The sequence below is a fragment of the Balearica regulorum genome, chromosome 18, assembly GCF_011004875.1.
Source record: "Balearica regulorum gibbericeps isolate bBalReg1 chromosome 18, bBalReg1.pri, whole genome shotgun sequence".
In the NCBI taxonomy this organism is placed as follows: domain Eukaryota; kingdom Metazoa; phylum Chordata; class Aves; order Gruiformes; family Gruidae; genus Balearica; species Balearica regulorum.
In genome coordinates this window covers 2,647,775-2,669,257 of record NC_046201.1, presented here as the reverse complement: position 1 = coordinate 2,669,257, position 21,483 = coordinate 2,647,775, and the positions used below count along the sequence as shown (strand labels likewise).

Genomic DNA, 21,483 nt, shown 5'->3' with positions numbered 1-21,483 from the left:
ATAAACATTCCTACTGCTTGTTACAGTAATATAAATTAGTCACTGAAAGAAGGAAAGGAAGAAAATTCTTTAGCTTTCATAATCTGCAAAGACTTCACTAACTAGCCTTAGAGCACTTTTGCATCTTTTTGCTTTCTCTTCTCTTCTCTTCTCTTCTCTTCTCTTCTCTTCTCTTCTCTTCTCTTCTCTTCTCTTCTCTTCTCTTCTCTTCTCTCTTCTCTTCTCTTCTCTTCTCTTCTCTTCTCTTCTCTTCTCTTCTCTTCTCTTCTCTTCTCTTCTCTTCTCTTCTCTTCTCTTCTCTTCCCTTCCCTTCCCTTCCCTTCCCTTCCCTTCCCTTCCCTTCCCTTCCCTTCTCTTCTCTTGTTTCCTTTTGTTTACGTGATTTAAAGCAATGCAAAGAAGTCTTGGGGCATCTACATGACACATTCTGGAATGCTGACATGCATTTTTGAAATGGGGGCAAACATTCTAGAGGACTTGTTTCATTACTGCTTTTGAAAGGGTGTGAATGTATTGATGTAACAAGATTGGTGCTACTAAGTCAGCCCAGCTCCCTAGAGATCAGACAATTGATCTATGTACTGTCAAACACAAGATTATAGTACATGTTGATAAATGATTTAGCGCTGCTTAGCAAATGTCAGTTGATCAATCAGAGTTAACCAGCTGCAAACTCGCTAAATTCAGGCAACTTCCAGGCAATCCATATTGTTGATGGGCTTGGTTAGTGCGGCTGTAACAACTCAGCACTGCAACAGAAGCAAAGAAATGTTAGAAATACAAGTCAGGTTCTTCCCAAGATTTCTATATCTGTTGTTCTGGAGGCAGAAAGTGCAGGGACTGATGTATCGGTCATTTGTTCAGGAAACTGTTTCTAAAGAAATAAACTTTTCTAAAGGAAGTGTTACCAGACAAAAAGGTTGAAATCTGAGAAATCCTTCTGCCAGAAGGGGTTCTGAATAGTTCTTGGAAAGATCAGTTGGAAAACTCTTCATAGTGAGAAAGTTTCTGCCTTTCCATAGGACACTGCTAATTGACCTCGCTCAGTATTCTCCAGCATGACTAAGATTCTCTAGATTGGCTGATGCCATGCCCTTCTTTCTTTTATGAGTACCTTTCTCGCCCAATATTCTCACCGTGAGCTTTTGGTGAGAATGTTTGGTAACAGAACATCCGTTTTCAGTAACCTATTGTGCAATTAAAATGCCAGATGATGAATACAAACAAGCCGAACAAACAAAACCAACCTCAGATTTCTTTTCTGTTTGCTTTTTCAATTGGGATAAGAGCTTGATTTGATTTTTCATCTTTTCATCTCCTATTGTAAAAGCAGACTAGTTGTCCATCCTGTCTGGCAGGAAGCAATGCTGTAACCAAAGAAGCCACTGTGCTGCTTTTCACAAGGAACTGTTCATTTTTTGTAGTTTGCAGTCATGATAGTAGCACTGGTTCCTCTTTTTAAAGCAGTTAAATTTGTGTTTTGAGAGTGCAGACAGGGGAGAATATGCTTCAACTACTCAAATGTTATTTGTGGTGACACGCTGGATTGGAGAATTGGAAGAGTAGAGAGTGTTTCAGCCCTTAATTTCCTGTGGAAAGATTCAGCTGAGGAAGCATTGAATTTTTGGTTTCTCTTTGCTGTCAACATGGTAGAGGATAGTAGGTCAATAGTAGCCTGAGAAGTTCTAAGAACTGACATTTGATAAAAATCAACAGTCTGTGAAACAAACCGAATAGAGGCAATTTAAGTGAATAACCATTTTTCAGAGGTTTCCTGCACCCCAAAGGAAAACCAAGACAGGGATTCTCAAGGCGGTGTGAAATGAAGAGTCATCTGGATAAAAGAGTAAAACTAGCTGGAAGTTTTCCATGTAAATGAACTAAAGGCATCTCCATTCTTGAGGCAACTTTGAACACAAAGGATCTCCAGTTCTTCTTAAAATCTTCTCTCTCAAACCGTTTTCAGATTGGCACCTAATTTTGTGTACATCAATGTCAGGACATTGATTCTGTGTTGCAGTACCAGCATCATCTCATTGTTTCTTTGCAAGCTTGCATCCTGGCAGTGATCAGACCTGAAGAAACTCTACTGACCTGATTTCTGACATGGCCAGATGGCCTGTTTTGCTGTCCAAGAAATGCTGATCCTTAGCAGCTATGGGAGAACATTCACATTTTCTAATTGGCATTATCCCACTCAAAGATAGCTCAGATTAAGACAAATCTGAACTGAGATGATATTCACTTAATACATATAAAAGTAGATGCCATGAAACACAGCCTGCTTTCCACCAGAAATCTCAATGGGGAAATTCAAACATTTCTATTTTCACTCACAAGCCTTAACCAGCTGTTTGACTATTAATGAAAATCCTTTTAGTTTTCCAAAACTGAGTGAGAACTCTTTCCAGGAGTGGCCTGTGGTGAGATTGCTAGTGCACTCTTGCTTTGGATAAACTAAGAATATTAATGTTTTCATGGCATTTTGTTGCCACAGCTAGCTGTTCCCCAAAGAAATGAGGCAATTGGTGCCTCATGCAAAAAAAACCCAAGTAACCCTCAAACAACTTCTATAAGTTTCTGTTAGTCAGATCTCAGAAAGATTTGATTTAGACTTTTTCAATGGGAATAAATAATTTGTGCTTCGCTTTATCTACATGAGTCTGTTCGAATTGAGTTAAATGATTGGTGCAGCAGAGTTTTGGATTGAGGTGCAGTTGCCCTGGTAACAATCGAGAGTGAAATCAGAACCTTTTGAACAGCCAGTGGAATGTGGTTCTACTTGGATGACAATAGGTCAAAGCATTTTAATGGGTAAAAACGTAATCCAGTACAATAGGATTTATTGCCACTATGTCATCAGATTGACACCATTCCTGCAAATTCTTTAGCTTATGACAGACTTCAAATGAAATCTGTTTAGTGGAAAAACTTGTAAAATGCCATTAATCATTTTGTTTTCTAAATCAACCAAAGAGTCTGTGTGTCTCAGGGGGTTAGAAAGAATATCTTCCAAGTGAGTGAAATTCAACCTCTCTGCACAGAGCCCTAATGAATGGCTGTTCTGGACACAAGAAATGGTTCTAAGAACTAAAGGCTCATTTCTGCAGGGTGCTGAGTACTCTGGTCCAAGTCTATTGGAGAACTTCCGCACTTGCTTAATTTTACACTAACAAAATAGTTCCCAGTGATTTCTAGGATGGTTATTCATGCTCTTAAACCTGATTGTATTTGCTGACAGACAAGACCTTGCAGGATTAAGTCCTAAACCAACACTGGAAGAAAAGATTCCCTGTTCAGTATGGCAAGGGCATGGGGCAATATTTCATCCCTCCTGCTGACATTTTTCCAACTTCTGCTATAACAATCCTTTTATTCTGAAAGGTCCCAGAGTGCTGTCTAAACTAATAAAATGCAGCCACAGTTAGGAGCAACAATGCATGAGATCAGGACAGGAAAATATGTTGTCTGCAGCTTTAAGGAAATGTCAGGTTAGGGTCCCAAAGTCTGCCCCTCTACCCTGAAGCCAAAAACTTAAAAGGCTTGGCTTGGCATCCTTCGGGATGTCAGTAGGGGACCTCTGTCACACGTAGGTGTCTCGAGCCATCTATCTTACTGACAAGATAGCAGAAATGGCCCTTAACATTCATTGTAGGTGGGTACCCCATTGAACCTTCTACCAATTTTCCTTTCAAATAGATGGATGTCATTCTCATTCATTTTTCTTTAATATGATAAGCAGATTCCCCTCAATCATATGCCTGGTACTATGCATATCCTTTCATTGTTGATATGAGGCTTTTACAACAATAAAACCTGAAGCTAGTAAGTATTCCTCTCTTTGCAATTATTCTGTAGTTATGAAGAACAATTGAGCCAGACAATGACACAACCTGTTTCTTGTCTTCCTCCATGGGAAATGGGCTTTGAGTTTTGTGAGGATGTTCATAAACAGCCAAGGGTGTGTAAGGCGAAGAATGACCTCAAAGCTGAGTTTTACACAGGAGAACAAAGAGATCTCAAGTCCTGATTTGAAAAACACTCGAAGACCAAATCAATGGCATAACATAATAATTATCAACACGCGTCATAATGTTGTTGGAACCCACTCGCCGCTTCTGCCTTTAAACACAAGTAAACACAAGCTCCTCTCCTGATTGCTATGCAGCTGTCAAGCTTTGTAAATGATGTTTGTGCTGGCAGTAGCTGGGAGATAACTTCATCTATCTAGCATTCATATGGACTGGAGATTCATCCTTGCTTCTTTCCGCGGGATGTTTTGTGACATTATTGTTTTCAGATTGCTTTCCCTTTGTTGCAGTACTTCTGGCTTCCTTCCAGAACCTTTTAGGCTACTTTTTAGTCTCCTTAATCTGTACTTTCTCTGCTGAGCATAATCAGCACTGCAGTAAGACACCCAAGTGGTGTGGCATGCTTTTTCTGTGGGAAACACCACTTCATGTTTTTCACAGACTTCATTCCCTGAAGACCTTTTTGGTATGAAGTGAATACAGCTTAGCACTATACAAAATGTTCCTGAGGAAGAATGCCACCAATCCGAGCTCATGTGATTTGGAGCTTGTCAGGCCTTGAGAGTGATTTGAGGTTTAATTAATCACCTACGGATTTGTGTGAGTTTTCAATGACTCTGGCTTTGTGGCAGGAGAAAGTGATGCTTTTACTCAGTGAAAACAGGAGTTAAAATGATGCAGGGAAAATAGAGGATAAAATATTTCCCACTTAGGCTGGGTATATCACTTCTGGACTTAATTTTGTTGACCAATCATTTTTCTAACTCCCAACTAATTTGGAGTGGATTGGGGGACAGTGAAAGTAAATTTCAAACCAGAGAGTGAAATTCTATTTAGGTGTGCTGCTGTGTCTGATGCCAGCACCCCTGTAAAGTTAATGTGTAATAAACAAGAGAGACATTTGTTTCAGAGGTCCATAGCACCTATGAGGAAAACCAGAAAAGTTGTTTCTCAAAACAACCTTTGGGAATTGCTTTGGCAATAAAATCAACTCTACTGTGATTTAGATATCTTTTTTTGTGAGTGTTGACATTTGTAATGTAACAGATTTTTATTTGATGTATTTTTGTTAACAGCATCTTGATAAGATCTGCTCGCTTGTTCACAGTGTTTGCCTTTGAGAAGTAAAACAGGAAAAACATGGCTGACTGAACAGGTTCATGACAAACATCTTGAAATGAGCTGAACCTCCCATAAGTAGCTCAGTCAGTCAGTAGTGTTGCTGAGTGAAAATTTTCCACACAAAGTGCAACCGTGGAGGCACAGATCTTGGGCAGTCAGGGAGGCATTGTCAGCCCCTATGGAAATCACTGGAAGACAAAAATCCTATTTAAAAAAAAAAAAACTAAATTAACTTTTTTTATTAAAGGCAACTTCTTTTTTTTTTTTTTTTAATAATCACTGCCATTTTTTGAAACATTTTGATGTTTTGAACAAAAAATAATGTATTAACTTTCCCTGAGACAGCTGAGAGATTTGCTGTTTTATTAAATTCATTATGATGGGACTGAGAAACCAGTTTGTGACATTCCTCCAGTGGTTCATTGTAAAGCCTTCAACAAGTATTTTACCTCTCTGGCTCCAATCTCAGGAAGATTTGAAGCAGGCTTATTTTCATTCTTATTGTGTGCTTATAGTTAAACATATGCATGAATGTTTTTCTTAGAGTTAAACCCAATGCCTTAGCTCTTAGACTGTCCTTTTCCCACATGCCTGGCCTGGGATTCCTTCAGGAGCTGAAGAAAATGATTGCCTACGATGGAAGGGTCCATTCCCTGGGGAGCCCATGGAAGAAGTCATTGGGATTTACTAACAACCCAGTTTGGCAAGGGCAGGTTTGACATTTAGTGGTTGAAACGTGGGTAAAAAAATAAAGAGGAAAACATTTAGGAAATTACATGAAAAATAGTAGTAGTAGTCGACACAAATGAAAGGATAAAACAAGGTCAAGATTTAAGGTTTTCAACATCATGTGAAGTATCTTTTTAAACTGTGTGAGGCAGATTGTGAAAGCCATTTCCAGTGTCTGTTGCAATGAATGCCACGTGCAGAGTGTGGAAAGCGAGAGCACAGCAAGAAAAAAAGCTACATTCACCCAACAAGCTTTGAGAACTCAGAACTTGAGAACTCAGAATGTGCCCAAAAAACAACTCTAAGAAGCAGAACAGTGAGAAGACATGAAAAAGATCTGAGAAACAGTGATACAGAGGTGATAGATTAATCCAAAAGAATGGAATATTGATGTGGGTAATGACTCATCAGGGTGTCACAGTTAGTATTGGTGCAAGTATTGAAAAGGATCTTAAGAATTAAGCACTAAATCTGTCAGCTACACATGGGTTTGGATGGCGTGGAGAGGAGAAATTTCTGTATGGAGTGATAAATGATGAATACATTTTGCCCCATTAAATATTTGATTTGGATCACCACTAAAGAGCGGGCATTGTCATAAATGAAACTCAATTCTGATTTGGGATGAATGTTCCCACCTTTAGAGGAATGAGTAACTTCTCTAATGATGTTTTAAAGGTGGGGAAGGAGAGGCAAGATTTAAGAGGAGATTCTGCCTATCTTCATATTTCTTAAAATACTAATCGCTGTGTCCAGAAACTCACTCAGATGATCAGGAATAAGCTGTTGAACAGCTTCAAGACACTGAAAAGGAAGTTAGGCAGCCCACACACTGAGGTAAAAATTCTTAAATATATGGTCCAAACACACACACACACACGTGATTTTCCACTTCAACATTATTTTAATTATCTGACTTGCAAAACACTAACATACTGTAAATTAGACTGCTGAACTGGGAAAGAGAATGACAGTTGAAAACAAGAGTGGCCAACACCATGCTGAGTGTAAGCTCTGAAAAAACAACTACTGAGTTTCAGAGTAACCTGCCTTTCCAGATGACATGCAGCCATGCTGAGACAGAGGCTCATGAGGATATATACCCAGAAGTTCAGCCATCTGCTCTACAAGGTTTTGAAAGTCATCTCTGAAAGAAGCATCCCATTCCCAAATTTCCTATAGACCTCAGTGGAGTTAAGTAACAATATGGAAAGTCAACATTCTGCCAAAGTCTGTGAACCAAAGAAAATGAAGATTTTAAAAAAGCCCTTGTTCCTTAGAAAGTATTGCTGTAATTCCAGCAAGCCAAGCCAATTCTGAAGAGCAACAATGGATACTGCCTGTGGTGATACTAAGAAACCCAACAGCTAGATCAGATCCAAAACAAGAAATCAAAGGCAACCCCTTTGCCGACTTCAGTAGGATTTGGATCAGGCCTCTGATTTCTGAAACCATTTAATATATTTCACAGGCTTTTAAAAAGTGCTGACATATATAGCCTGACAAATGTGGAAGTGTGTTTTGGTTTGGATGAAGTACCAGGAACTTGGGATGCCATGTAGGAAGGACTATGGGCCTTGGCTGAGCAGCTCGTCATAGGAGCCGCGTGATATCCCCTACCAGACCCGAGACAAAATCCTATGTAGGCATATCAGAGGTGGATTCTGCTGTATCCATATTCACAAATGACAGGAGAGTCATACAGGCTGCTCAGAAAAGCAAATAGTCATTCTGGACCTTAAATAAATTGACTTCTTGAAGCATAGTATTTGATTGCCTGGTTTTACCTGACTGCATAGGCGCTTTTCCTACAAAAAAAAAAGCACTGATACATTGTTTGACTTGATCCTTAGCTAATACTTATCTCAACCTTTTTGATTTGGGAATCAGTCTGGACAGCTTGAGATAGCAGGGGTTTTTGTGATGTTTCCTGAAAGATTAGATGATAGTGGATATGATTAATTTTATTTTCATGTTTCATTTTGATTTTTTTTCCTTCTCCCTTTCATTTCTTAAAGAAGTACTGTAAAATGGTATTTTCACTGTTAGACCTTACTTTAGTTTTGAAAATGTAAAAGCTTTGGTGATTTAATTGGCATTTGAGATATTTTATTAGTTGGGATGAGACAGCTTCTAGGTATTATAGTGGAATTCCTGCTGAGGTCAGTAGCTCGAAGTTGAGATCAGTAGAAACTTGCAAGTGTTCCTGTCTGCCCTGGATAGCCCTGAGAAGTTAATAACTGATGTCAAGCTACATCTTAGGGAACTGTCTACTAAGGTTGGAAAAACTAAAAATAAATAAGTAAATAAATAGAATTAAAAAAAAATAAATCAAAGATCCTCAGCATCCTGCTCACATTTTACTTCTCTCATCTGTTGAACAGAACTCACTCATGCTGTTAACTTGGGATTCTGTTTTATTCTGTTCCTTATATGAAATACAATAGCAAGGCATCTGATCCAAACTCCATTGACACCAGCACAAGGCTTTCCATTGTCAAAGCTGCAGCCTTTTGAATTGGCAGGATTAAAACTTGCACAGGCAATATAAGGGATTCTGTGATCTTCACATAACCCTTTGGTTAAAGCCACGTAACCTTTTCTTCTCTCAGTTGTTTTTGCGATGTGTGCACACACAGAGAGCTGCAGGACTGGGGAGCAGCGAAGTACCGAGGACTGCAGGAGCCGACTGTAGTGCCACAAGTACAGCCCTGCATCTCCTTACCTTTCTCATCCTAGAGACATATTTGGACCGAAGGCACAACTGGAAAGACAGCGACTCTGCGTTCTTATGTCACAGTGCCCTTCCCTGGATATTTGGTTTACAATGTACTCCAGAAAACAGGAAAAAAAGGAGTACGCTTTCTGCCTCAGGAAGCAGAACTGCACAATGTGACGTAAAGGAAACGGCCCCTGAGATTGGAAGAACCCTTTTAGAATTTCAGCTCTTGCCCGCCCCCAAAATCCTACATTATTAATAACTTGTTGTGTTTTGAGAAGAGATATAACAGTACTGAATTGTGGCAAATAACAGAGCCGAGGGTGTTGGCTCCGTTAAACGAAAGTGGTCAGCATTATCTAATCTGATTCTATCATTGTTCATAACCTGCCACATACCTATTGTTGAATACATTATTATATTACATCATGTCTATTAAGAGCTGCAACAAACTGTTCTACTGTTCCCTGCCAACAAGATCGGGTGGAAAAGTTCCTCGAAGAATTTTTCTGTGCCTCTGTAGGCTGAATGTAATCCTTAAGGTTCAATGTGCGGAGAAATCCCACTGCACACATCTGCAGAACTATTGAAATTAACCTTCACTCTGTGTGTCAGGGGAGGAGGGAGGAGGAAATCATAATTAGCACTAACACTTGTATTCGATTGCCTTACAGCTAACACGCATTAAAGCCCAGGGGATTCTGCCTGCTGAAGTAAGAAATAGGTTCACCACTGATTTCCGAAGGCAGAAGATATAAAGTATATCTTTTCAGCTGTTCCGTATCTGGTAGATTTTCAGGTCTAGGATACGTACCAGCTATACCATTTTTAAGAATTGAGGGTGCAGGGGCTTGACCAGACATGGAGACTCTTTGCTCCCGTCAGCTCAATACCAAAATACAAATACTCATAGCTGATGGGAGGAGAACCAGGAGGAGGGATTTTCAGGCAGGAGGAGATGACAGTGGCCCTGTGTGGATCCAGCTGCTCCATTGCCGGTGTGGGCTGCACTGGACGCACAGCAGCGTCACCTTTGAGGGTTGGCTCAGTGCTGCTTTGCTTCCCTACTGTGGTCGGGGACTTGGCTCATGAAGGCAGCCCTGGGCCATCCCGGCTCAGCCCCAGGCCATCCCGGCTCAGCCCCAGGCCATCCCGGCTCAGCCCCAGCGCTGCTGCCGGTGCACTGGGGCTGCTCAGCAGCTGCCCCCAGCCTGGATGCCACATGTACCTACCCACCCCTGCACTGAGTGGGGCTGATGGGGTATCCTGCTGCGAGTGCATGCTGTGTCCGGTCGCCCTGGTACAGGAGCTGCTGAGAGCTGAGGGTTAAAATGAGGAAGAAAGTCCTGAGAGTCAACAGTTTTAGGTTTCACCCCTGCCAAATTGTCTGAGACAAAGAATGGCAGTGAGGCCCGAAATCAAGGGTTTCAAGTTGCCAGCACTTTCCATTTCTCATGATATTTCAGTATTTCCACTGCTTGTTCCTGGCTAAAACCATGCAGTGCATACAGTGCGAATAAATTAAAATAGACATTTTCAGCTTTCTACAGATTTTGGGAATTGCTCTGAGTGGTAAGCAGGGGGCTGGCTCACTTTTAACCTGTCCTGTGGCTCTGAAACTGGTAACTAGCCTTCATCAAAGAGCAGCATTCGGAGTCCATCTTCTCAAACTTAAGGGGCCAAGCTTCTTTCCTTTATTTTTTTTTTTCTTTTTTGGTTTTGTTTTAAGGAGATCTGGTTTCACTTAGATGAATTAAATGTCAATATATCTGTTACTGTGAGTTGTTCCAGTGTAGATTACAGCACTATTGCCTGTCTTTAAAATCTGTGCAAAGGTCTGCTGCTGTGTGCTATTTATGTCTATCTCTAAAAATGTTTAATAAACAAACACTTTATATTGATACTTTAGGTCTTGTATTGAATAGGAATTCTAAGAAGTATCCTTTTTCTCCAGCTCTGAGCTTAGCCTACTCAAAGTTTTATTGCTCTATTTGCAATCTTCTCTTCTGCTGTTGGAAGACCTAAATACACAAAATGATGGAGAGGAAAGGTGCTACCTGTAAGGTGATGCTCGCAGAACTGTGTGTTACGAACTTGACAGAGTCCCGTTGACCGTTGGTGAACTGCAGCCCTACCGACCTCCGCTGCACTCAGTCAGCTAAGATGAAGTCATCTGAACAACAAAACTTTTATTTTAAAAGGAAAGTTGAACCACTTAAAAGCTTCACTCCAATGGCTTCAAAGGCATTACTTTGCATATAAGAAAGTTCTGTGATTGAAGCTGCTGGCCGGGGTGTGCTCCACTCCTGTAAAGTCAGCACAAAAGCACTGACTGATCTGAAAGTGCTCTGGGTCAGGCCCGGTGGTGGGAACCCCTCTCCTACGTCCTTGCTCCCTGGAGGTCTAGCTCTGGGTTCAGTTTAGGGGATTTTGCATTCCCCCTCCCCTTGTAGAGATGCCCTTTAGTTATTTGTGGGGATCTGAGCTGTGGAACATGAAATACAAAAAAAACCCACTTGTGACATAAAGTTGTGCTTATCAGGCTCTCAAGCCTGACCTGCTAGAGACCAAGAATATCGGACACTTTCCGCAACTGTGAACATCATTGAGCTTTTTTGTTCTGCCAGGGGAGGCAAGTGAAAGCTTTCGCACCATAAAGATAAGTTTATCTTGTGGGCTAAGGCCGTTGAGACTCACAAGCCAAGCAGGCAGCAGGTTTACAAGCCAGAGTCTCCCGTGTCCTGAGGCATACCTCTTGGAGACTGCTCGCAAGCACCTCCGTGGGGCAGTCGCGTGGTGTGCATGGTGCGAGAGACGCAAATGGTGAATCACGAGGTGTGCCAACCCTGCTCCGGGCATGGCGTATCAGAAGGAGAAAGACTGGCTGTAAGGATTGGGAGAAGTTAGGTCTCTTTCCAAAGAAGAGTGAAAGGAAGGAAGGAAGGACAGAAAGAAGGAAGGAAGAGTCTCAGTGCTGACCTCTAATAGATTTATTTAGATTTTGTGGGTGGTGGAGTTTTTTTAAAGGGACAAGTGTTTGAGTCAATTCCAAAGCAGTTCAAAAGGTTTCTTCTTGTCACATGTCTGTTCTCTGAGCTGAAAGTCTTCCAGGCTTGCAACACCATTACTAAAACTGGAAACCTTTCTGACCATTTCCAAAATGAAGCAGGAAACTGAGGTGATTGCTAAACCGACGCTAGAGAGAGAGATCCGCTTTCATGTGCGTGGGGTAGGAGTGAGAGTACCCAATTTCATTTGGAGGTTTTGAGTTGTTTTCTTTTTGATTTAATCTCAGAACAGAATTATTCTGGAGCCAAGACCTTCACATTGTTTTGCCTGATGTTTTACAAACAGGCTGTTGACTGAAGTTGTCACTGAACAAAAATTCACCCCTGCTTGTTTACATAATGGGAAAATATAGTCATAAAATGGGTGTAGCCACAACTTGTTAGGTATTAGGTTAAGGTGCAATATAGGGATTATCCTCATAAAACACTGAGCCCTAAACTCAAAATATCAAGATTAAATTGACAATTACATTTAGTGGAAGTCTTTAAAAGGCTAAACTCCATACTTAAGGCATCTGTTGTTCTGAGCTTAAGTTACTGGTGTTCTGAGCAAGTTGATGAAAATCAAGAGCGCAAGTTCTTCTGGTACAGCTGCTCTGTTCAAGAGGAACTAGATGAGAATGATAAATATGATAAAAAGGCTTCCTTCTGCTAGTGTTTGCTTTGTGGTAGCTTTGTGGAAATAGATTTATAAGAATGGTTAGCAAAAGTACTGCAAATTTCTGCACACTTCCTCCTCTGAACAACAGAACAGTATGCAAGAGGAGGTTCATGATGTGTACAAACATGCCCAGAAATAAAGAAAAAAATCCCATGGAAAGTAAAAGCAAGACAAAAAAGGGCAAGGATTTGTGTGTTAGTGTTAGAGGAAGGTGAAAACGCTTCCTGGCAACATCTGAGAATCATTTGCAGTAACCGATCCATGAGCTTTAGTGAGTAGAGAATGTTTTTAAATCCTCCCCCACCCCCTTTGTTAATCTTTACCAGGTAGTAGGACCTTTAATATAATTTGTATGGCTTTCTTAGGGCTATGTAAAATATTTTCATTTTGAAAAATAAGATTTTTGATACAGCTCTTAAGATTTAAGTTCATAAGTCTGGTGGTAAGTCTGTGGTCTTCTCCCTTTAAAATTTGATGATGATGATGATGATGATGATAATAATAATAATAGCCTTCAGACTGTTCTGCAAAAGGCAGTGTGTCTCAGCAGAGTAAGCAATGAACATCTGGCTTCACAGCCTTGCTGCCTCTCATTTGGAAGAGGAAAATCACGTGCCTGTTTAAAAGTGTCCCCATGAATGAAGTACAGATTGAAATACAGACTTAAATAATTCAGAAACATCGAAAGATGTTTTTTTAGACTTAAATGTTCTGAGCAACATCAGACAATGTAAAAGAGCTATTAATTATGATGCATGATTATTATTGCACTCGAGAGACTTTAAGGGGTAGCCTGGAAAAGTTCGGATTTGGCTTACCTTTAAGCACACCCAAAATACTGGGCAACATTTTTAGATGTTTTTGAGTGGCTGAGGAGGCTATTTCCTAAGACTTTCAAGCACATTTGGGATTTTAGGTCATCTGGGGCACGTCTCCACTGCGCAATGCCAAATGGCTCTGAGCAATCCAATTTTCAACACGATGGAGAAAGATTAACTCAGATCCTGAGAGCAATACATGTCTGTTAGTGTTGCTCTGCACTGATTCTTTTTCACTCCATCCACCTTCAGGGCTAGATTATTTGGTTCTGGTTTAGGAACCTCTGCATCACATTCCCTTTCTCATTACAGACATACTTTTGATTGTTTTGCAAAATCCAATCTAGCATCTTACTACATGGCTTCATTTATACCAGTCAAAAACCCATCACAGACATCCGTGAGCATGGATATATTACTACAGCCTGTACTTAGGAGAGCCCCTAAGTAGAGACAGAGTTCCTAATGCAAGATGCCTCACAATTGAAGTTGTCTCCTGCGTGTGACAGGCTACCATGAAATCAGAGTGGACTTTACCACATAGCTGCATGTGTGACGATCCGTGATTCTTGCCAGCACCAACAAAATCTAAAGATGGTGCCAGCAAAACACCATTTTTGAAATATGATGATTTGCTGATGGCAACAGCAGAGTGGAATCAACTCAGTAGTCTTTGATTCATGAACTGTTTAGTCCCTTTCAGAGTCCCAGGACATTTGTGAGTATTTTCAAGGAACTCTAGTTTGAATCAGTCAATAAGAAAAACAGTATAAGCCTAAGTATGTTTTTTATTTAAGATTATATTGGCTCCTGATTACAATTTGCTTCATTTTCACACCTCACATTATGAGGTTCTTAAAAAAATAACTCAACAGTTTCCAGGTTTTGTTTGTTGTTAAATATGACTTATAAAATGTTAGGTCAAGAGTCTTCAATAGACTAGGCTATACTGTGTGTTTAAAGTTATGAGTAAAGCAAGTCATATGAATGTTTCCAAAGACTGTATTCCAAGAAGTATTTTTGGAAACATTAATGTTGTGTTTTTTAATGAAGGCCACATTCTGAGGCTACGACACCATATGTCACATTCATTTCTGTACTGAAAAAAAAAAAAAAAAGAAAAGAAAAAAGAAATGGAAACTATGTTTGGCTTTTAAGTGTTTTTGGAATAGTGTCTATGCATGCTTGTCATTGTTCCTTGGATGGGAGAAGAGTTCTCGGTCTGTTAATCTAGTCCATCCAATATATATGACACTCTATGGGCCTGACTCTCTTCTGCCTTGAAGTGTGTGCAGTCATTTATACTCAGGCAAAGTGAATGAAGAGCTGAGGAAAAAGACTACCACTAGGAAACTTTTTTTAAAATTCATTTTCCATTAATACGTTGGCTTCATTGAAAACCTACATCTGAACTTTTGTCAGCTGAAACCAACTTAAAAATGGGAAAAAGTACTTGTCATTTTTTCATTGAAAACTTACAATTTTTGGAAGAATAATGACAGTTTTTCCTCAAAAATATTAGGTTTTTTTCCTTCAGAAATATCGGTTAGAAGCATGACTTTTGGCAAAAATTTTGAGTTGTTCTAGCTGTGTACCCTGTCACTTCTGACTTGTCAGTGCGCTGTGTGTTAGCGGTTGGGATGTGGTAGAATGGGCTGGAGACCTGCAGGAAAAGGCATTTGTGTTTTTCGGTGCTGTATCCTACAGGTAATTCATAAGCATCCCATAACTGATTACTTCAGCTAAGTCTTTCCTTTTTTGTTGGATTCCAATTGATGAGGTCTCAGTTTCTAGCATAAGTTCTTGTTATTAGTCACTAAACGTATAGCCTAGCACTTCGTACTGCTGAAGGTCATATGGTTGCAATCTGTGAAGGCATCCGTTTTTTTCTGTGATCTGACAGAGGAATCTCCTAATTCACATCACTTCCTAAATTTGTGTTATCCACAAATTTTATTAACATACTGGATGCTTGTTTCAAACTCATTAATAAAAATTTAAATACTTTTTGGCAGCCAGATTTTTTTGTTTGTTTGTTTGTTTTAAGGAATGATTTGTGAGGGTTTCCAGAACCTCAGAGAGGTTTCTTTTTCATTTGAAATGTAAATACTTTTCTACAAATTGAACGAATATGTCTCTGTAGCACTAGCCCCGTAAAGTTCAATTCCACGACCAGGTTTTTCTGGGCAATACTGAAACACAAATAATGATGAATTATTGTGTGGCGGATACATTTTCTGGTTAAAACACATTAGCACTGAACTTGCCTGCCCATGCTACCGAAGTCTTATGTCTAAATGAGGGTGTTTTCCGAGGCATTTCTTCTAATGGAGGAAAACAAACAAACCTGCAACAAACAAATAATTAACTACCTCAAATATTTGGCTAACTTTAAGAGGTTTCATGCCATTTCTGTGACTGTTCGTAGAGACCATCCTGATTTGAACGTTACTTCAAAAGAACATTAGAAGAGATACTCACAGTGGGGTCACCACAAAGGTTTTTGATTTCTGTTTTCATATACATACCAAATTTTAGGATTGATATGGACATTTCTAACTGGTTGAATTTCTAGCTGCCTCATATTTCCAGGCCTAAGTTTTTGAGCTATGTTGTGTAGTGAATGTCAGAGTCTGTACTCTTCAGAAAATTGCTCATGATGGCCACAGAGTGAATGTATTTAGATTTGGTGCTACAGAGTTCTAGTATAGGAAATTAAAACAAAAATAAACTTTTTCTTTTATTTTATAGATTTCCAATGAACAAAGAAAACATATAGCCCCTGGGACCATAAGTGTGTTCTGTAAACTGATGCCACAAGGCAGATATGAGAAAGATGACTGAACAGAGTGGTTGCTATAGGCCTGTAAACATACAGGGAAATAAGATCAGTTACCAAGGTGCTTGTCAAGAAAGCCCTGAAATGAGGATGAAAAGATTGCAGAAGCGATTTCTCCACAAGGATGGCAGCTGCAATGTGTATTTCAAACATATCTTTGGGGAATGGGAGAGCTATGTAGTGGACATATTTACCACACTGGTGGACATCAAGTGGCGACATATGTTTGTGATATTCTCGTTGTCCTATGTCCTTTCGTGGTTGTTCTTCGGACTAGTCTTCTGGCTGATAGCAATCCAACATGGAGATTTATTCAATGATGAGGAAATAATCCCCTGTGTTGCAAATGTCCATAGCTTCACAGGAGCATTCCTGTTCTCCCTTGAAACCCAAACGACCATCGGTTATGGTTACCGCTGTGTTACAGAAGAGTGCTCTGTTGCCATCCTCATGGTTATCCTACAGTCAGTATTAAGCTGCATTATTGATACCTTCATAATTGGGGCAGCCTTGGCTAAAATGGCCACAGCTCGAAAAAGAGCTCAAACCATTCGTTTCAGCTACTACGCTGTAGTAGGCTTAAGGGATGATAAATTTTGCCTCATGTGGCGCATTGGTGACTTCCGGCCAAATCACATGGTTGAGGGCTCTGTACGAGCTCAGCTTCTGCGCTACAAGGAAGACAAGGAAGGCAGAATGACGATGGAATACAAGGACTTGAAGTTGCTAAATGACCAGATCATACTTGTTACACCAGTGACAGTCGTACATGAAATTGATAGTGAGAGCCCCTTGTATGGTCTAGACCGGAAAGCTCTGGCGAAGGATAACTTCGAAATCCTGGTCACATTTGTCTACACAGGTGATTCAACAGGAACTTCACATCAGTCAAGAAGCTCATATGTCCCCAGAGAGATTCTTTGGGGCCATAGGTTTAACGATGTCTTACATGTAAAGAAAAAATACTATAAAGTGGATTGCTTACAGTTTGAAGAAACCACAGAAGTTTATGCTCCTCACTGCAGTGCCATGCAACTGGATCGGAAGGAGCAAGAGTGGAACCGAACCGAGAAGACACGGGAAAAAGAAGCAGAGACATCAGCACTGGAGATCAAGTCATTCAGTACTAACCAAAAGTCATTTAGTGCAGTTGCCCTCATCACCAGTTGTGAAGATCCAGAAGACCCAGTGACAGCTGTCAATCAGCCTTCTGGAGAAGTTTCTTATCAGAAAGCAGCTGTGACCTTAAGTAGGCTATCAATAGAGTCCCAAATCTAGCTTTTTACTACAATTAAAATCACTTCCAACAAATTCTCCCAGCATAGCTTTTAGAATATAAACAATGAAGTCATATGCACAAGTATTTATATTATAAACCTCGCTGACAGCATGCCTACATTGTAATACAGTGCTGAGCTGCTAGAAGGAGCTTCATACTGGTTAGCTTGGGTATCAGTAACAGATTAGCATTGGCACAAGGAAACAGCTTACATTTGGGTTGACTAGACAGCTACTGTACTTGAGCAAACTTATTGTAAACTTTATTACCCTGCAGGGACCAATGTTGGCCATACCCAGAGACAGATAATGATCTAGGCAGGCAACAAAAAACAATGTAGTGTGCCCTCTAGGTCAGATTTTTTAAAGCTGCCTAATTTATTTGGAAAGCCAGTTCCCAGTCCCTCTAGGAGGGAAACTCTGGAACTCCCCCACCATCACAACAAACAATTACTCTTTCATTGCACCTCTCTAGCAGTTGAAACGAAGCCCTCATCCCAGGGTTAACCTGGTGAATCTATGGGGCTGCTCTTTGTAGGAGGGAGTGAACTGGCAAGAATAACTGAACCCAGTATTACTGGGTAGCTTTGGAAACCTGCTTACACCCTGCCTAGTCCTGTGGGATCCACAGTGGGATCCTGGAGAGCTTTTCTCATTTCCTAGTCGTGAGCCATTCCCAGAACTGCCACTCCCTCGGCAGTTTGAGGTATGCGGTATGTCAGCTGGCTCGGGGCTGCGTGAAGATTTTGTTACGTGGCTCTGACGGCTAGGAGGGCTGGCCAGACTGGTTCATTTGCACTGTTCAGAAATCAAAATGAGACCTCAAGTTTGAAATCAAAATCAGCAAAATCAGGTTGAGCCTCAGAGAGAAGATCATGTTTTTAGAGTGAGCTGTGCAGTATTTTCAATCAAAAAGTCTTTCATTTCAGAATGTCAGCCTTGCTTTTCTTTTTAGTATGTTATGCTTCTTTAAGACAAAGATCAATCTGGAGACCAAATAGTGTGATTTTGTCAAAATGAAATGTTTTTATTCATCTGAAATGACTGTGTAAAAATGATCCTTCATGGAGAAATTCAACATACTCAGCTGTCAGCTCAATTTGGAAAAAAGGAAAATGTTAACGTTTTGAAGTTGTCTGTGATATGGAAGTTCCATGCTCTGCACATCTCTGTAATTATTCAATAAGCAATATCTCATCATGTTTTTTTTCCCCTGATGATTACAGTTAATTTGCATTGTGCTTAATTATCATGCTAACGCAAAAATAATTATCTCTGAATTTGTGGTTGCCTAAAATGGGATTTATCTCGCCTGACCTTAGCCATCAAGACATTGTTTGCCTACTGGTTGAGGCTCTCTGTGCATACTGGAACTGTTCGCTGTCTTCACAGGGGACTTCATCCCATCTTATTCTGGCTTTTTAGGGAGCTGAAGGCAATGGGATGTGTTTATCCTGGAAATGTTCATCTCTCTCCATTTATTGTTGAAGGAGATGAGATGACTGTTGTGGAAATGCTGGCTAACTTTAAGCTGCTAAAATTAGGTCCAACGAGTCATTTACATCATCCTGATTAATTAAAAGTTTTTATGAGCTCATCATGTTTAATGAAGAAAAATGGCATGCTGAATATTTTTTCCTGAAATTTATTTTAATGTATCTTGCATTTCTATTTTGCTAGCACTTGTCTTTGAATCTGTGTGATCCCTTTAGGTAAAACCAAGCGTATTAACAAGCCTGGGGGGAGGTGGCTATTCTGAAACTCATTAATGAGCCTATTTTATATGTTGAATCATCATCAGCATCTATCTATAACTGCAGTAGAAAACATCTTATTGTGTCCTGGATTTGAGCACTGGCAGGCATTGGGGAAATAGTCTAAAAAAATGGAAAGGAATGTAGGAAAATGTGTAAGGGTCCCAGTACTTATGTGGTGTGGGAAAAACACCATCCGGATTGTATAAAATAGAATCAAACCTTCAAGACATGCGAAGTAATCCTTCCACACTCCTCTGTCTTTGAAAGATCTTGGCTGGGTTACTCTATTCAATGTTGGGCACCGCACGTTCGGAAAGACATGGAGCAATTTGAAGAGAATCCGGAGATCTAGAAAACGTGGCAGTGAGGAAGTAGGGAAATAGCTGAAGGTGTTTCAGTCCAAAAAAGGGTTAGGAAACAAAGAAACAGTTCTCAAACACAAAAATTGCAGTTCAAGAGAGAGGGGTAACCTGTTGCCCATATCTGGTGGGTAGGACAGGAAGACAAGGGGTTAAACTGAAGCCAAAGAGATTGACGTTAATTTGGAAACACTTGTAAAGAATGGGGAGCACCAACAGGTCTGCGGGGTGTGTAACCTCTGTGGTGGTGGCTCTCAGGAACCTGTTGGAGAAAACAATTGTCAGGAGTGGTACAGAATGGTCAACCTTGCCTTCAACTTTCCGACCCCGTTTTTCTGTGATCCTATGGTTTTCAGAAAAAGGGAATGTCTGACATGAAATCTGCCTAACTGATCACTTTACAAGTACTTACACATGTGTGTTTGCTTAATTACATAGGTAAAGCTACTCAGAGAGATGAGATACTACTCAGATATGTAATCAAAATCCCCAAAATATCTTCAAAAGGTGCATATTTCAGGTGCTGTTTGTAAAAGTAGTTTCCCCTATTAAGCTGCGAATCCCACCTGCCTTTTCCTCTCCCAGTTATGAACTGTGTGAGCCTCTTGCGGTGAAGAAAATTCTTTCCTCAGAATGACTTTCCTGTAAGTGAAAGTACCAGGAGTCTGATTTAGTGTTTTGTCACATGCTTCTGGGTATAGATAGATATAAATACGTGAGCATGTATAGTAATGTATGCTTTGGCATGTAAGTCAACCACTAACTGATGAGGGTCAGGAAGAAACTTCTCTCCTGGGCATGTTAATTCATAACAGGCTACTATACAGTTTCTTCTACTTTTATCTACAGCATCTGATACCAGCCAGTGCTGGAGACAGGATACTGGTTGAAGCACTGGTCTCAACCAGTCTGGCTTTTTCTGGGTTTCTCTGTTTGATATTTTAATTTCATTTATCACAGTATAGAAACTATGTATAATAATGTATAGTAAAGCATGCATTGCATTTTTATGAATAAAGACACAGAAATAAAGAACATGCCTCTACCACACACCTTGTGAGAGCACATTTTACTTTACTTCCCTTCAGCCACAGTTTTAAGCTTCCATATCTTATGCACTAAGAGGTCATGGAAAGGTGCAGAGTAATCTTTTTGACTTTAAAAGGTGCCAAATCACAAGCAAACCCACAAAGTTATAAATGCATCCTGTGGAAACTTCTTAGCGTGAACTCCATTTGTTTGGAGGAACGAGCCAAACAACGCCCCGCTCGCAGACATACGCACACGCACTTCTGCACGGCAGTTGCACCCAGGACTTGCATACTTAACCTGCAGCCTCCTCGCCTGATGAAGGACCTTTGGTAGCACCAGGTGGGTCAGACAGGAGTGGACAGAGGTGTAGAAGGGATACACAGCCACACAAAATGTGCAGGCTCCTTCCGTAACTATCATTTAGGTGGCGCCTGACTGCACCGGTTCTTACATCCTCCTTGCCTAGGAGAGGACCTAGGAAAGACTCTTGCAGTACACTGGAGTACAGCAGCTTTGGGTAAGTAGGAGGGAGAATCTTCCTCACCCATCTGCTCTTTCTAGGTGAGGATGTTTCCCAAGGATTTCCATTTGGCTATTTTTTATTCATCCCCATTGCAGAGATGAGCAATGCAAAAGCAAGCAAGCCTCTCCGAAACCCAACAAAAGTAATGACACATGCATCCTCACAGCAGAATCGCAGACCTAACCCTTGAGTCATCCCTAATGAATGGATCAAAGTGGTCACCAGTCCAAAAGTAAGTGTCCGGCTGCATTCTGGGCTGCTCAGTGAGTTGGGAGCTGAAGTAGAACACAAGTACCTCCCGCCCTCCTAGAGCACCTCCCGCGCTCCTCGGGCCTTCAGCAGAAAGCCAATACATCTGGTTGAAGTTCAGCAGCTTCTTCCCAGCCACCCAGAGGCAGCAACTGGCATTTCTTTCTGCCTCAGCTGGAAATTGTTCACCCTGTTCCCATCTTTTCCACAAAATTTACCAGATGAAGCAAACTTTTAACAACAAAGAGAAAATACACAAACCACTTTGCATTGGACTCCTGTATGATGATTATAGCTG

The 21,483-nt window shown here is 40.6% G+C and overlaps 1 protein-coding gene across 4 annotated transcripts in view; it reads left to right on the top strand.

The window, feature by feature from the left end:
• KCNJ16 (potassium inwardly rectifying channel subfamily J member 16) overlaps positions 1-20,431 on the top strand; it is a 34,462-nt gene extending 14,031 nt beyond the window's left edge. For all 4 annotated transcript variants that reach the window (XM_075770587.1, XM_075770585.1, XM_075770586.1 and 1 more), the window contains one exon: positions 15,900-20,431. In XM_075770587.1, coding sequence (XP_075626702.1) covers positions 15,976-17,265 — 1,290 coding nt within the window. In that variant the 5' untranslated portion in view covers positions 15,900-15,975 and the 3' untranslated portion in view covers positions 17,266-20,431. The remainder of the gene's footprint in view (positions 1-15,899) is intronic.
• Positions 20,432-21,483: the final 1,052 nt, after the last annotated feature.